The sequence below is a fragment of the Penicillium mononematosum genome, assembly GCF_028829835.1.
Source record: "Penicillium mononematosum strain IBT 11891 chromosome Unknown utg000003l:1.0-8172316.0:1.0-8177699.0, whole genome shotgun sequence".
Classification (NCBI taxonomy): Eukaryota; Fungi; Ascomycota; class Eurotiomycetes; order Eurotiales; family Aspergillaceae; genus Penicillium; species Penicillium mononematosum.
In genome coordinates, this window is record NW_026643273.1 from 2,987,208 (window position 1) to 3,002,411 (window position 15,204).

The 15,204-nt window shown below is 50.3% G+C and overlaps 6 protein-coding genes across 6 annotated transcripts; 3 read left to right on the top strand and 3 right to left on the bottom strand.

Moving 5' to 3' along the window:
• Positions 1–17: 17 nt before the first annotated feature.
• N7519_006096 (LYAR-type C2HC zinc finger protein) lies at positions 18–1,807 on the bottom strand (the record flags this gene model as incomplete). Its single annotated transcript, XM_057292872.1, has 3 exons — positions 18–1,481; positions 1,601–1,723; positions 1,787–1,807. The coding sequence occupies 3 exons, from the start codon at positions 1,805–1,807 to the stop codon at positions 18–20; spliced, it is 1,608 nt and encodes a 535-aa protein (XP_057147683.1).
• Positions 1,808–3,130: 1,323 nt separating this feature from the next.
• On the bottom strand, positions 3,131–3,989 carry N7519_006097 (flavin-linked sulfhydryl oxidase ERV2; the record flags this gene model as incomplete). The annotated part of the gene is made up of 4 exons (XM_057292873.1): positions 3,131–3,146; positions 3,208–3,492; positions 3,556–3,684; positions 3,766–3,989. 4 exons carry the CDS (start codon positions 3,987–3,989, stop codon positions 3,131–3,133), a joined length of 654 nt encoding a protein of 217 aa, XP_057147684.1.
• Positions 3,990–4,474: 485 nt separating this feature from the next.
• N7519_006098 (GH92 family glycosyl hydrolase) lies at positions 4,475–6,907 on the bottom strand (the record flags this gene model as incomplete). Its single annotated transcript, XM_057292874.1, has 3 exons — positions 4,475–5,081; positions 5,135–6,596; positions 6,658–6,907. 3 exons carry the CDS (start codon positions 6,905–6,907, stop codon positions 4,475–4,477), a joined length of 2,319 nt encoding a protein of 772 aa, XP_057147685.1.
• Positions 6,908–7,654: 747 nt separating this feature from the next.
• Positions 7,655–7,960, top strand: N7519_006099 (uncharacterized protein; the record flags this gene model as incomplete). The annotated part of the gene is made up of 1 exon (XM_057292875.1): positions 7,655–7,960. The coding sequence occupies one exon, from the start codon at positions 7,655–7,657 to the stop codon at positions 7,958–7,960; it is 306 nt and encodes a 101-aa protein (XP_057147686.1).
• Positions 7,961–10,008: 2,048 nt separating this feature from the next.
• On the top strand, positions 10,009–11,217 carry N7519_006100 (uncharacterized protein; the record flags this gene model as incomplete). The annotated part of the gene is made up of 5 exons (XM_057292876.1): positions 10,009–10,246; positions 10,304–10,447; positions 10,495–10,608; positions 10,658–10,852; positions 10,922–11,217. The coding sequence occupies 5 exons, from the start codon at positions 10,009–10,011 to the stop codon at positions 11,215–11,217; spliced, it is 987 nt and encodes a 328-aa protein (XP_057147687.1).
• A 1,627-nt stretch (positions 11,218–12,844) lies between these two features.
• On the top strand, positions 12,845–14,831 carry sit2 (putative siderochrome-iron transporter; the record flags this gene model as incomplete). The annotated part of the gene is given in 4 exon segments (XM_057292877.1): positions 12,845–13,152; positions 13,227–13,840; positions 13,895–14,305; positions 14,320–14,831. 4 exon segments carry the CDS (start codon positions 12,845–12,847, stop codon positions 14,829–14,831), a joined length of 1,845 nt encoding a protein of 614 aa, XP_057147688.1.
• Between the last annotated feature and the right edge of the window lie 373 nt (positions 14,832–15,204).

Genomic DNA, 15,204 nt, shown 5'->3' on the forward strand with positions numbered 1-15,204 from the left:
CACACCGAGTCCAGGCTTTAAATGAACACAACGATCTCACCACGATCATTCCGTCTCAGCCTCAACGCGCGGAAAAGATCCTTCTCATCATCAACCCTGCGCTCCCGGTCTGCCCGACTACGTCCACTATCACGACCGCGATCAGCATCATACTCATCCGAGAGATCACGGTGGAAGCGCTTAAGCGCCTTGTTAATGGAGCAGCCACGCTCGCTATCCTTCGAGACCAGCGAGAGGAAGTGATAAGCCAGCTCGCGCTGCAGATCCTCGCCCGTGCGCGCCGGCGGTCGCGACTGCTTGTAGACAGTAACCTGGTGGCCGTGGGAGGATTCAACGGAGCCGCGGCGCTCATCAATTTGCTTAAGACGACGGGAGGGTCTGTCGCCGTCGGTGGGGTTTGAGCTCTTGCGCTTGGACTTGCGGGAGTCGTCGTTGTCGTCTGCGCGCGAACGGTGCGACTTCTTGCTCTTGCGGACTTCGAGCTGTCCGTCGCCGCTGGAGGAGCTGCCGCGGCGGGCGTGGACCAGGGCCTTGGAACCGGGTTCCGTGCTGGAGACGGCTGAGCCACCGAACATAGAGGAGACGAGGCGGCCGGCGCGGTTCTTCATTGAGATGCCGAGGCCTTGATCGCCGTTGCCGTTGGCTTCTTTGCCATTGCGGCGGCTGCGCTTGATCGGGGACGAGGTGTCTTGGTAGGCGCGGCGGCTGGTCTCCGGGCTGTCGTCGCCGTCGGGGGACGCGGAGCGCATCATCCGGTTCAGGCCGCCGGTCAGGCCGGAGTGGTTCAGCATGGGTGTGCCGGCGTTGTTGATGATGCTGGAGGGGGCATCCATCATTGGGGTATCGACTGCTTCGCCCGGAGTGCTGAGCACCTCCGCTTGGCCACGCTTGCGCTTCTTCTCGCTGACGGTGCCTGGGGCCTTCTCCTCGCGACGGCGGTCCTTCTTCTTCTTAGGTGCCGGCGTAACGAACTCTGTTGTGGACGCGTTCCGAGGCGAGGAGGAGTGCGGGATGTCGCCGGCGCCATATGAATAGCCATTCTCCTCGTATGCGATATCGTAATTTTTACCCTCATCATCCATGTTGGGGTTGGTGTCGATACGAGCGAGGGTCTTGCTCGGCTCGAAGATTGATCTGGCATTGGGGTCCATTGTCATCTCTGGCTTGGGCTCGGCAACAGAGACCTTGGAGGTGTTCGGGGTCTCCTCCGCGACCAGGTAGTCGAATACATTGACAGGCTTGTCATTGTTGGCCGGGGCAGGAGGGGCCCTCACCTCACCGGCAGGCGGGGGCGTGGGAGCAGGGGGAGGAGGAGCGTTCTTCAGGGCCTCGCCATCTGAACCATCCTCCACACGGGGTTGCTGGTGGCGACCGTTGGGGGTTTGGTTCGCATTCTGCTTGTTGTTTTGTCCCTTCTTTCCTTTCTGGGGCTTCTCTTTATACAGAGCACCCTGATACTTTTGCGCCTCGCTCATGCATGACTGTAGTGGCCGGTGTCGTTAGCGGATGTCTCCCTTGTTGATTTAATTAGGACTCTAGCAGAGTCGCCGCATGACCATTAATGACCATTACGCGAAAATGCGACGCGGATCCGACGTACCGTATGAGCTCGATATTCTGTTCCGTAGAAGTGCACCATGCAATCGATACAGGTGAAGGAAGCGCCGCGACATTGGCCACGATGAGGATCGAGCTTTTTCTTGGTGAGAACATCACCACATGCCTACCATACTGATTGTTAGCAGCGGCTCAAGCGCAAGGCATACAGACACCAGATAGGACTTACCTCGCAAGAGAAGGAGACCATTGTTGACACTCAAGATCACCTTATCAGGTGCGCAAACAAGAGGGAAGAGGGTTTCGGGAGGGGTGTATCCCTTGGGAGAGTGTAGAAAGCGCCTAAGCGGGGAATTCGCCTTGATACGAAATTCAATATCTCGGCTTTTTCCTTTTCTTTTTTTTGCTTTTTCTTTTTTCGCGTCGAAGTTTGGCGCGCAGGTCCACACTAGTCTCGATGGGGAGCCGCACTAGGCTCTTTTGGGTAATATCGATGGGCTGGGCGCGTCGGGAGGGACCAAAGTGTACTCCGTAACTCTTCCAAGGGTTCCGAGTACTTTGGGAACATTTATCGTATAAAAAGAACATTCGAAAAGAAAGCGAGAAACTGATTTATTATCTACTCAACTCGGTACATGTTTCAGGGTAACTGAAAAAGCGCAGATCCCACGCGGACATGGGTGGTAGGTCTGTCAGGAGACCACATGCTTTCATTTGTCACTTCCCAGTTGAAGGGGCAGACGCGGGGAGGATCTGAGCATTCAGATTGGTCGACTGGCCCCTCGAAACATACCATATTGACGCCTCTACTGTTATTTTTGGCCCAAACTCAAACACTATTCCCGACTATCCCTTCATCTATACTGCGATCAGTGATATACCGCTCTTCGAGAGTTCCGTCATGCTACATGAAACTAGTTGATCTGGAGGGTTGGTATCACGAGGGTGCAACTGACGACATCATCGCTGTTGGTCATATTGAAGACCAAGAGAAAGTTTAATCGGTGCTTTCTGCTAATATAAGCCTGGTATGACGCTTTAGTCTGCTTAGCTGTTCAGGGATATACTGGCTAGGTTTCTTTGGTCATGCGCGCCATCTTCCACACTTGATCACCAGGCAGGATGATCTTTGCGCATAGGATTTGGGTCATGTACTTTGTACAGATCGGCAATCGAGACGATGCGGGAATTGTATACCGTTATCATTCACATTTTATAGGACTAGAGCGCACCTTTGACGTACATGTGGAGATGTTATGGATTGAGCAAACCCCCAAAGATATGCCTGGGAAAGAGAGCCAGAAATCAAGATGCGTTAAATAGTATCTACTGTATCGGTACATTGGTATAATACATCAGGCGGGGACCTCTCTTATCCCAAAAGCCACATGCAGAACACAACAAGGGTATATTGATTGATATTGACATAGTCAACTGACGATTTATTATTGTACAAGGGAGACCAGCTCCATAAGTGTGAGCAGAAAGGTGCATAGCAAGCATCCAAGCGCTGGGTATAAACCAAACAGGATGAGCCCCATGGGGTCGAAAGGATAGTCGAAGGTTCATCCCATCAACCACGGGTTGTCCTAAAGCGTGTATTAGCAACCAAGCAGTCATGATAGATGCCACAACGGGGAAGTCACTAACTCTTCCTTCGAGATCTCCACAGCAGGGCCATCATGGTGCTCCGAGCTCCCCTTCCCAGCATCGGACCGAGAAGCAGCACCCTCCTTGCCCTCACCCGCCTCCTCGTCCCCACCACAGCCGCAATCATAGAATTCCCCCAGATTGGCGCAGTCAAACTCAGGCTTACCAAGCATGGCATTGACCTCATTGTGAACGAAGCAAGCCCATCCGGAGGCAGCATTGCGCGACGAAACTTGAGGGGGATATTTGCTCAAATGCTGCATGAAGTGCTCAGCGCATTCTCCACTGATGTCATCAACCGTTAGTCTCCGATCTGACATAGAGTACGTAGGGAAGGAATCTCATTACCAAGGATATAACCGAGCAAACAGGTAGATATAAGAGCGCAGAGCCTCCTTCTGGTCTTCCGTGGGTTTCTCGGGGAACCGCGCCATAACAGTATGGAAGTACTTCCAAGTCGCACGACCTAATTCAGCTCTGGAACAGCCACCAATTCCGTAATCAGCATTTGTCCCACCACTCGTGTATTTCCCATGTGTCACTCTGGGGGTGCCTTACTTGACCGTCTCATTGCCTAGCTTCGGCATCACCACGTCGCCTTTCAGTGTGCTATCTTCGATGCTTATCCCCGGCGCGGATGCCGATGCCGAGTGGTCGATGTGGCCTGGGGCACGGACGGCGGGGCTCGGTGGCCCCTGCGGTCGAATGAAGAGGAAGAACATGAGGCATAGTGCGATCGCTGCGCTGGTGATAATGCGCCGTGTGATTTGTCGGTTCGCCATGTTCGGGGGTGGTGATGGTTGGGGAAAAGAGATGTCGCCAAGCGTCCGTTCGCGGGAGCACCTGGGACTTGTGAGCAGGGAATATTCCCGCTGGAATACGAGATAGAATAATTCAGCTGAGGATTTGAGAAATGATTGCTAAAGGGAGCTTTTTACGAAGGGGAGTTTGGTACTTCCAAGGGCCGGGGCTCCATACAGCTTAGTCATGATTCGCCGCGCCCGGACAGCGGGGCCGTGGATACACGAGTTGCCCTAGAAGAGTCCTATCATACGATTGATCAGCTTGAGACAACATGATTTGGAGAATGTATCCCTGCCACGTTAGCATTGATTTTTGCTGACCATCCAATGGCTCTCCGAATAATAGATCCAGCCCATCTAAACCCACATTGGATACATTGAAGATTTGACACCGCCACAAAGCTTTCTTAGTTATTGGGATTGAGGTCCCGACTAGTAAATATTGTCTTCAAGATCAAGCTCATCTACATCCCGTCGTGGTGTCCAAATGCAGCAACCGAGTCGCTCAAACTCGGAGGCAGGTCCTCCTTGCGTGTACCCCAGTCGCTCTCTTTGTCCCCAAGTGTCAACTCCAGCGTCATACCTCGAGTAAAGAACTCATGTCCAATCCAGCTCTTGGTGTAGGGCTTTCCATTGAGCCTGGCACTCTGGATATAGATCTTCTTGTATGTTTTGTCGAAGTTGACATTCCGAATGGTAGCAGTTTTCTTTGTTTCAGGGTGAGTGATTGCGACGGCCTTAAAGAACGGAGGAATAATTAAGTACACATTCTGCCCCGGATTCGGGAACAGGCCCATCAAGCTCCAAGTCAGGAATGATCCCATGGCTCCCGAGTCATCGTTGCCAGGTAGACCACTATGCGTGGCGTTGAAAGAAGACGGGATGTAAGCGTGGGCTCGGCTGGCGGACAGACCAGGGCGTCCGGCATAGTGATAATCGTATACAGTCAAGAATACCGGCTCGTTGCCCATATCTGCCAAGCCAGAGGTGTGAAAATAGTCTAACCGAGACACGAAAGAGTCCGGGCCGCCGACCATCTTGACCAGCTTTGCCATGTCATGAGGAACGAAGCTATATAGTATCAGCATCTGAGGGTTGTTGGGGCTCGGAAATGATATACGCACAATAGGTACTCCCAGATGCTAGACTCGAATGTCTCTGAAGGGTTCGAGGTGAGAGAGCACCACGATGTCAAAGCGCTGCAGGCAATGGGATCCTGATAGCCCCAGGTTCCGTTGATGTACTTTGGCTGAAAGAACCCAGTAAAGCCAGTGTCTGTCCCATTCCCCAGCAGCGACTTCTGGTCTTCTTTGTACAAGTTCTGCCAGTTTCCAGACCGAGACAAGTAAGTGGCGTAATCCTTTTTGCCAAGGCCCTTTGCTACAACTGATAGGGCGTAGTCATTGTATGCGTATTCCAGCGTTCGCGAGATACTCCGTGAATTGGTTCCGAAGCCAATATAGTCGAAGTCCAGATATGGAATATAGTTGAGGTGTTTCCAGCTCTGCAGACCTCCTCGCCCTTCATATGACCATTCGAGAGGCTCGTTCTCTGCATCGTTGACCATAGCTTTGTAGGCAAGTTCCCAGTCAATACCCGTGAGGTTCTTTACGTAGGCGTCTGCAAGAACAATATCGGCGTTGGAACCTCCCTGCGTCCAGCCTTTGCAGAGACTCATGCGGCAATCGGGCAGCCATCCTTCGTGCTTGAATGTGTCCAGCAAGCTACGAACCATCTTTGACTGTGCTTTTGGGTCGATGATTGTGAGGAACGGATGCTGCGCCCGGAAAGCGTCCCAGAGGCAGTAGAAAGAGTCAAAATATGGCTCATCACTTTTCCATAGTGGATTTTCGCCGGTCAGATCTTGAGGTGATAACATAGTTCGGTAGATACCACTCCAGAAACCGCTGATCATGTCTTTGCTGGCACCACCCGGGATAACCTTGATAGGACTGAGTTTCTCCTTCCACGCAGCCTCTGCACTTTTCCGGAGATCATCAAATGCGTCTTCCGGCTCGGGCACTTCCGCCTCAGCATTTTTGCAGGCTTGGTCTGAGCTGACAAAGCTGACACCCACCCTCACAGTCACAATTCCATTGTCTGGTCGATCGAAGGCCATATAGCCACCGGCTTGAAGGTAGAAGTTGTTGAAGCCGCGAGTGACAAACAACTCCTGCACTGATCCAGCTCGGTCATTGACCCAGATTCCGCTGTCATCGACATCAGCATCGCCGAAATCAGCACAGAAATATGACTTGTACGAGCCAGCTCCAAAGCTCGGCAAAAAAGTACCGTTGCCTCTGATTCGACCTTTGTCTGCGTCGAGGCTAATGGAAGCATTCTGTCGACTATCCCACAGATCAGTCAGATCCACCGAGATCAACGGATTGAGATCATATCCCTCCGCCGTATATCCCTTTGGAAAAGTAAACCGGTACAATGCTGTGCGCCGCGCCGCAGTCATCTCCGCCTTAATGCCGTTCTCAAGCGTCAAGGAAAAGTAGCCAGGCCGCGCAACCACAGAGTCATTCTTGTAGTGGACCGCGCGAGCAGCCTTGGGGAACTTGCAATTATCCACGATATTGTCTTGGCAGTACTGTGGGAAACAGAGGAAAATTTCCCATAGACGGGTTCCCGCCTGTGCCACTGTCATGCATATGCGAGAAGCCGGTGACATTGCTCCCATCAGTCGAGAAACCTCCAGTATTCTGGCCATCGACGTCGGCGACAGGTTTTGCCATGCCATAGGGAAGGCTCGCGCCTGCGAAGACATTGCCGCCATTGGTTGACCCGATCAGGGGATTGACGTAACGGAGGTCATTCTGGGTTGCTACTGTGTTCAGCGCGCATTGGAGAAGTAGGAGGCTGTATAGAGTGTTTTTCCGCAAAATCGCCATGGCGTTCCGGAATGTGAGGATCAAATCACGCGCAATGACGCGTTGAGTTTGTAGATCTGGGGTGTGAGGAGTACGATAGACGCAGGAGGCGGGGAGAAGGAGCGAGCGCCTTCTGCAAGGAGGTGTTTCTCATATCGCCATGTTGTAACGTCGCATTGCTCGTGCGATCGACGGCCTAAATAGTGTTAGTGTTGAATGCCAGGGAGACCACTAAGTGCGGGGTTAATGTATCCTCAAGTCAATTCATCTTGTTGAAGCGTGTGTTGAAGTTCCGCATTGCCACATGAAAATGTAATATTGTCCTCGCAAATCATTTTAAGGCATTTTAGTGAACTCGAATTGTATATGCTGGTACTTCTTCTATAAGCACAGCCTCCTATTTCAGTCTTCACCATATTAAATGACTGGTCAAAACACGAATGTAAAGAAGTAATAGGTACCTACCAAACTACCTACCTAGGTAGGTACCAATATCACATGGATTATGTGGTCCACTCTCTATCAAAACCTTAAATGTAGTAGCGTCTACTTGACATTATCATCACTTCGTCACAATATTTGTCTTCTCACTACTTTTCTTTGTCAATATGTCGGACATTGTATCCCCTAAAACGGAAAAGAGCCTACAATTTATCTCCTTCTGTTTCCTACCCGGGAATCTACTGAACCCAGTGTGCACCAGACTACAATATCCGATTTGAATCGAGTGGAGCACCGCCCACCGCTAGCTCAGCTTGACACTTCAAGATGAACTATCAAAAGCCAATAACCCTGCCCGATCTTCCTCTCGAGCTATTGCTCATGATATCTGACCACTCGTCGTTCGCTGATGTTGCTTGTCTCGCCCTATGCAACCGCCGATTGTTGTCTTCCTTGGGATCTGCATGCCGCAACCTACCAAAGGGCCGCACTGGGGGCCCTGAGGATGGGCCGCGGATCGATTTCTTGACACGCTTTCTCGTGATTTACCACAGTACCATCTCTGCCACGCCTGCCTACGACTACATCTTTGGCGAAAAGTGGCTCTACCAGGTCCCAAATTCAAAGTTCTAGCCTGTGTAGAGTCCCTTGGTGGAAGTACACATCGCCTCGAAAAGCCTCTCTACATTATCCATTACCCAAGCCACGCCTATTACAAGTTCTATTTCGTTCATCTTCAACTTGCTATGCGAAGATTTTACCACGGAGCTCAATTTGGAATACCAGTTCAGTCATTGCTCTATACAGAGGTTGGAACCAATCCTATCACATATAAAGCGCTGAAACCTACCAAGCCGCACAACAAGGAGGAATTTCAACCTAGTCATATGACGACTCTTCTATCTGTTGACGCACGAATCTGTTCGAATCCCCCAGGTCTTTACTTACGAACCCAAGAGCTTGCGGTAGTGAGGCAAGACAACCTATCACTTTTATTAGCGCATCCTAAAAATGAGTCTATGCACAGCTGTATGCATCTTGGCCGGATCTCCAACTTGAAGGCTGTCGTTCACGAGCTTATTGACAAATATCGCTCTGATATGACAACGAGACCCCGAGATCATGGGCGCTGTGATAAATGCAATACCTCATGGCAAATTGAGATACGGAAAACGGGACAGAACGATGTGTGTTTTGTATTCACCCGGTGGCTTGACTTAGGACCAGGACTAAGCCCGGACGATGACCGGTGGAGATGTCATAATAACTACGAATTCGAAATCAAATTGGGAGACGATGGAAAGGCTGATTCCCGACAGCGGTTTGAAACCGATTCCATACAGGCCAATTGCTCGGATGCGCTCTCAGAAGAGGAAATGTATCATCGAAACATGAGATTTATCCAAGGCCAGGCATATCGAACGCTGATGACTCGGTTTGGGGTATGCAGCTGGTGCTTACAAGGAGAAAAAGTGCTAGATCAGCCTTCTCGCTGTGCTGTCAGTTGAGAGAACACAATGAATGCAAAGTTGATCGTGCCTGCCGTCTGTGACTTGACTGCCTCATCGGGAAGGCTCCCCCTCCTCCGCATAGGAATAGCTCCGCATTTCCATTCCCATTTTTCCTGTCTTCTCCACTGTCACCACTTCGTTGGTTGAGACTACGCGTGCAACTTCACAAGCAAAAATACAGTCAACATCAATTTGGCATGAGCCACATTGAGTTGCTGACTATGATTGGAACCTGCCCAGGTGGACACAAATTGGCTTTTGACTGTATATTTGCTTGTTTGATTGCACGGGGACTCCCAACAAACGGAGTGGTGACCCCACTGAACAAAGCACTGGCCATTAAGATATTTGGGAGATATAGTCGCCTCATCGTTCCTTGAAACTCAACCTGCAAATACCTACGCTCGCGGAAACTACTGAAGTAGCACCAAACTATAACTACTATGTACAAGTCGCCTATGTTGTAGTGTGGAGGGTGTGCGCCTTCCGCTCCACTTAGGTCAATCGAGCATTGCCCCGCTAAGACTACCACTCCAACAATAGTACAAATGAGAACACCAATGAGTAGGAAAAAAGGCAAGAAGGGATAAGGTGCAATAGTACCATAGTAAAAATAAAGCATCTCTGTCGCCGGGCCTCCTCTATGGATGTGGGTATCCATTTGTGACTTACCTAGCGCTGATTCAATTCAGGCCAATTCTATACTAGATAGCGTAGAGGGAAGTAGAGCGGTTGATGTGTATCAAGCACTACAACATACACTCCAAAAGCACTGCTATCCAGGACATGGCGTGATGTCATTGTGCTTGGGTGTTTAGTGGAGTTGCTGACACCCCCACCTATAGAATGTTTCCGAGGTCGGAGTTAAGCATTCACCCGTTACTGCTGACCATTGCTGGGTGAAGATCGTGCCTCGATTGTTTTTCTCCATTGATATACCCATTTCAGTTACATTTCACACAAGACAGAGTGAAAATAGCCCTTGGAACTTAATCCGAGCCAGCGGAGTTAAGACTTGGAAGGAGGACAAGTACGACCCACCTTGTGATCAAGAAGGCTTAACCCCGAACACTAGATTTGTGATATAAATCCAAACTCACTGCCACATCTTGTCATTTGTAAAGCAACAGAAGCGAAGTAGCCCCGATTAAAATATTCAACTCAGTCAACATGGTCAAGACACTTCCCTTCGGCGACATCCAGATCCCAACACCGGGATTCGGTGCCATGGGGTTGAGCCATGGCTTGGGTAGCAATCTGAGCCTCGAGGAAGCCGAACCAGTTTTGCTGAAGGCAATTGAACTGGGATGCACATTCTGGGACACTGCTGTTGTGTACCAAGCCGGTGTGAACGAAAAGCTTTTAGGAGACTTCATCAGGAAACACAACGTCCGCGATAAGGTTTTCAGTAAGACTTCCCGACATCACGAGATATTTACCTGAAACTGACCGTTGCCGCTGGCAGTTGCCTCGAAGTGTGGTTTCAATGTCATTGGAGGGGACGGCTCAATCACCAACTCCGCCTCGCATATCAAGGAGTACATCGAGGGAACCATTGAGAGACTTGGCTTTACTCCTGATTTGTACTATCTGCACCGCATTGACCCCAGTAAGTAGAATCGTTATCGTCTAATTTGCATTTACTGATATAAATAGATACGCCTCTCACCGAGTCCATTCCGGCTCTTGATGAAATTCGCAAGGCGGGGAAGACCAAGTACATTGGACTTTCGGAATGTTCAGCTGCCACACTGCGGAAGGCAAACTCAAGTACGTTCCCATCCAGCCAGATTGCGAATATATTACTGACTGTCAATAGTCGCCAAGATTGACGCTGTCCAAGCCGAATATTCAGCCTTTGAGACGCTCCATGAGACAGATGGCTTGATCGACACAGCGAAGGAGCTGGGGGTCGCCTATGTCGCGTATAGTCCACTGGGGCACGGCTGGCTCGTCGATAACTTCGATTACAACTCCCCGGATGACTTTTCCCCGAATGACTTCCGCCGAACAGGTATCTACCCATTCACAAGCATTCTAACGCTTGGCTTGTCAGAATCGCTAACACAATGCCTCTCGGTAGTTCCCAAATTCCAAGGCGAGAATTTCTATAAGAACCGAGCCATCGTCGAAGAAATAAAGAAGCTCGCTGCCCGCAAGGGTTGCAAGACTAGCCAAATCGCCCTTGCCTGGGTCGCCTCCCAAGGACTGATCCCCATCCCCGGAACAACCAAGGCAGCACGTCTGGAGGAAAACTGGACATCTCGGGATATTGAATTGACTGAGGAGGAAAAGCAAGCAATGCGAAAGATTATCGATGCTGCTAAGCCACATGGCAACAGATATGGTCCCGCGCATCAGGCTATGGTTGGACATTAAGCAGAGCGGATTTAATTGGAAACAAGTCATGCCGGCTCGTATCATCAACTTCGGCATAGCTACCGATCAACTCGGATATTTCCGTGGATGTAGAGGGACAGCCTACAATTGAATTTGTTGCACATACCCTTCGCCGCATCTAATGACGGAGTGTAGATTATTGCAAAAATTAGCAGACTAGTTCTTACAGATTGTACATTTTCATAGAAGGAGGATCAAACGGAATTTCCGACAGGATCATGGGAGCAGTAGACTCCACATGGTGGCAAGGGATGTCAACATCATCCGCAATGGAGGGGGCATCATCGATTGGTGTATTTCGGGAAATTAGTGGATAAGAAGATCAGATTAGATGAAATCTGGTGATTGATTTGATTAACCTAAATTCCAACAGACCGAAAGAATTCTTGGTTCATCTCAGAGTCTTCTCGGTTACAGCCTATATAAAGTTGTTGTTCTGATTCCGCGAGTGCGGTCGCACGGGGTTGCATGCGATCGTTGGAGGGTGTCAACAGGTGAGTGAGTGGGCTGTTAGAACCCCACAGAGAAGAAACTTTAGTATATCCTGCGAAGCGCCTCGAGCGCTTGGACAAAATACGATTCAGCCCCCACTGGGAGTTGGACCACTCAGTTGCTAGTGCGGGCGTTCCGCACAGACACTGCCTAGAGAGGATTGACTTTGGGGAACATCAAGGAGACACATGGGAAGCTTGGGTTAGTAGCGTCACAGATCCTGGTTGCACGTATCTGATTGAAATCAGATAAATCAGAAATCAGATAAGAGGCGCAAAAGTCAAATTGCACCATGGACCGGGGAAGCCGAAGGGGATCTTGTTCAACTATGCTCAATTAGTTGAGACGGTGACTTCGGAGGACCTGAGACAAGATGGTTCATACAATCTGTATGAGGTCAATAATGTGTCTTTGAGTGCTACTTGGGGGTTGGAAAATATCTGTATCTTTTAAGCTTCTCACATACGAACCTTACACTGTACATCGCGTGTACACGCAAGGGGCGAACGGATAGCTTTTTCCGCTGAGGGGTAGTAAGGGGATAGTGAGACAGATGATGGCATGACTTGAATACAGTCTTGGTGATGTCCGCCCAGCCCTTTAAGTGGTATGAGAGGTTGACGCAAACGGGGTGGCCGCATCGAGAAGGTAAGTAAAATGACTTTGGCGGCAGAGACACGCTAGTCCAAAATAGGACGGAACTTCAGTTCCGACCAATCAAAGATGCGGCCCCCACACTGTCCAGGGCGAATGGGCGATGATCGTCCGCCACCGTAACCCCTGATTGGGCTAATTATCAGATTGACCCGACCCACTCACTCCGACATTATCTGATCTTCGTAGCATCGGAGCCTCCGTTCGAGAGTACGGGAAAGAAAAAAAAATTGGAGACCGGACCGAGTCGGATTTCTGGTCTGGAAGCTCCCGGGCCTCTGTCCTTCCAGATTATAGAAAAAAGAGTCCCTCCAGCGTTGCAGATCTCTTCCTTCCTTTTCATCCTCCCATCGCGCCCAATACTCAATTTTTGTCTATCCCCACACAGCCTCCCAGGAAGCAACTGAGGATCTGGCATCCGGTTTGAACTTCCTGTGTTCGGAAAGGGAGACATACAGTAATGGGTCTCCCCGGGACCGCTCAAGGTCGCGATGACGGCAAAATAATCGACCGGACTATATTCGGGGAGGAATCACACAGCACGCAAAATGAGAAATCGGAGGTACGCGGCGCCAACGGCGACAAGTCACCATATGATGCCGAATCAACGCCCAGCGCCGACGGCTTTCATGGGGACATGTTCGACGACGAGAAAGAATTGGCACAGCACCCCGACAGTGTAACGGAGGGTGCGGAATTGGGTCTGCAGAAGGCGGAAGCAGCAGCACTCGTATGGAGCTGGCCAGCCTTGGTTGGAATATATGCTTGGTAAGTGGATTGCGGCTCACTCGTTCCTGCGCACTTGTGATGAAACCCATTCCTGACGATAATTGAACATGCAGGATCTGGATCTGCACATTTATGTTGGCGTTTCACTCGAATATAAGCGGCTTCCTGATCAACTACATTCAGGGAGGGTTCAAGACCGCACCGCAGGTCTCAACGTCCTATATCCTCGCAAATGTTGTGGGCGGTGTTCTCAAGCTGCCGCTTGGTAAGACCTTGAACTTGTGGGGTCGTGCGGAGGGCCTAGTCTTCTCGACCGGCATTTACCTTCTCGGCATGATCATTCTCGCCTCATGTAATGGTCCAGATGGATATGCGGCAGGATATGTGCTGTACTGGATCGGTTACTACTGCTTATACCTGATCTTGAATGTTTTCGTCGCCGATACCTCGGGTCTAAGGAACCGAGCGTTCGCCTTTGGATTTATGCAGACCCCGTTCATCTGTACTGCGTTCACGGGCAGTCTTGCAGCAAACTCGATATACGCTAAATACGGGTGGCGCTGGGGCTATGGTATCTTCTGTATCGTGACGCCTTTTGTGTTCTTGCCCCTCGCCATGGTTTTCAAGTACTTCGAGAAGAAGGCAGAGAAAAACGGAATCTTCCGACGACAACCCAGTGGTCGCACCGTTGGACAGTCCATTATCCACTATATCCATGAATTCGATGGTAAGAGTACCCAAAACAAAGCTCGTGGTATGGACACTAACGTTATATTACTAGTTATTGGTGCTTTCTTGCTCATGGGTGGTTGGGTTATGTTCCTCCTTCCGTTCAGTTTGGCGCAATATGGCCGATCTACGTATTCAAGCGCCAAGTTTATTGCTCTCATAATCGTTGGAGTCTTCATGTTGGGTATCTTTGCAGCATGGGAGAAATGGGGTGCACGAACCCACTTTATCCGCTGGGAGTTAATCAAGCGGCCGACAATTCTAGGCGCATGCACACTCGCAGCCGTGCTATTTTTCAGCTTCGAACTCTGGGACCAGTACTTCTACAACTACATCCTGATCTCCTACGATATTTCGCCAGTCCATGCAAATTACATGCTCCAGATCTACAACGTCGGCTCGTGCTTCTTTTCTCCCGTTATCGGAGCCGTCATCTGGGCCACTTCCCGCTTCAAATACATCTGTCATTCTTCGGAGCCCCGCTCATGATCCTCGGCTCCGGGCTGATGATCTACTTCCGTGGTGCAGACCACGGCATTGGCTACGTTGTCATGTGTCAGATCTTCATCGCCTTCGCCGGCGGTACGCTCGTTATTGGCGAGGACATGGCCGTTATGGCAGCAGGTGGCCGCGAGGGCACTCCGATGATGCTGGCCCTCATCGGATTGTTCTCCAATATCGGCGGTGCGATTGGCCTGGCTGTTGGCGCTGCTATCTACAACAATGTCTTTGTCAACACCCTCACGACACAATTGCCGGACGACTTGAAGGCCAATGCCACCCAGATCTACCTTGGTGGTATCACTGTGCAGTCCACTTACCCATGGGGAACGCCTCTTCGCGAAGCTGTCGCCTACACGTGGGGCTACGCCCAGCGCTTGAACTGCATTGCTTCTACTGCCATCTTGGCTTTGGCTATTCCTTGCATTCTGGTCTGGAAGAACTATGATGTAAACCTGAAGCAGAACAAGGGTAGAATGATTTTCTAAAGGCTTTCTGTTGCACAGTATACTCGGTTATGACGCGCGGGTTGGAAAGCTTTGTTCATATTTTGCGTCGTTTTGGATGTTCATTCTCTGCCGTGCAGAGAAACGGCGTGATTTCCAATGTACATCTATTAATTATCTCGTTGAGCGTGGATGATATAAATATTATATTGCATTGTGCTACCACCGAGGTGGCTACTATTATTGCAATTATTACGACCAAATAGCCTATATTTACTCATTTACTATGTCTCAGTGGCTGAACTAGAGTAGTCTAGCCCTGAAGCCAAAACCCAAACACCCATGGATATCTTCATACATATCTCCAGGGGAATCAATTACGAAACGAGGCGATGGCAAGACCTCAGGGGAAGGC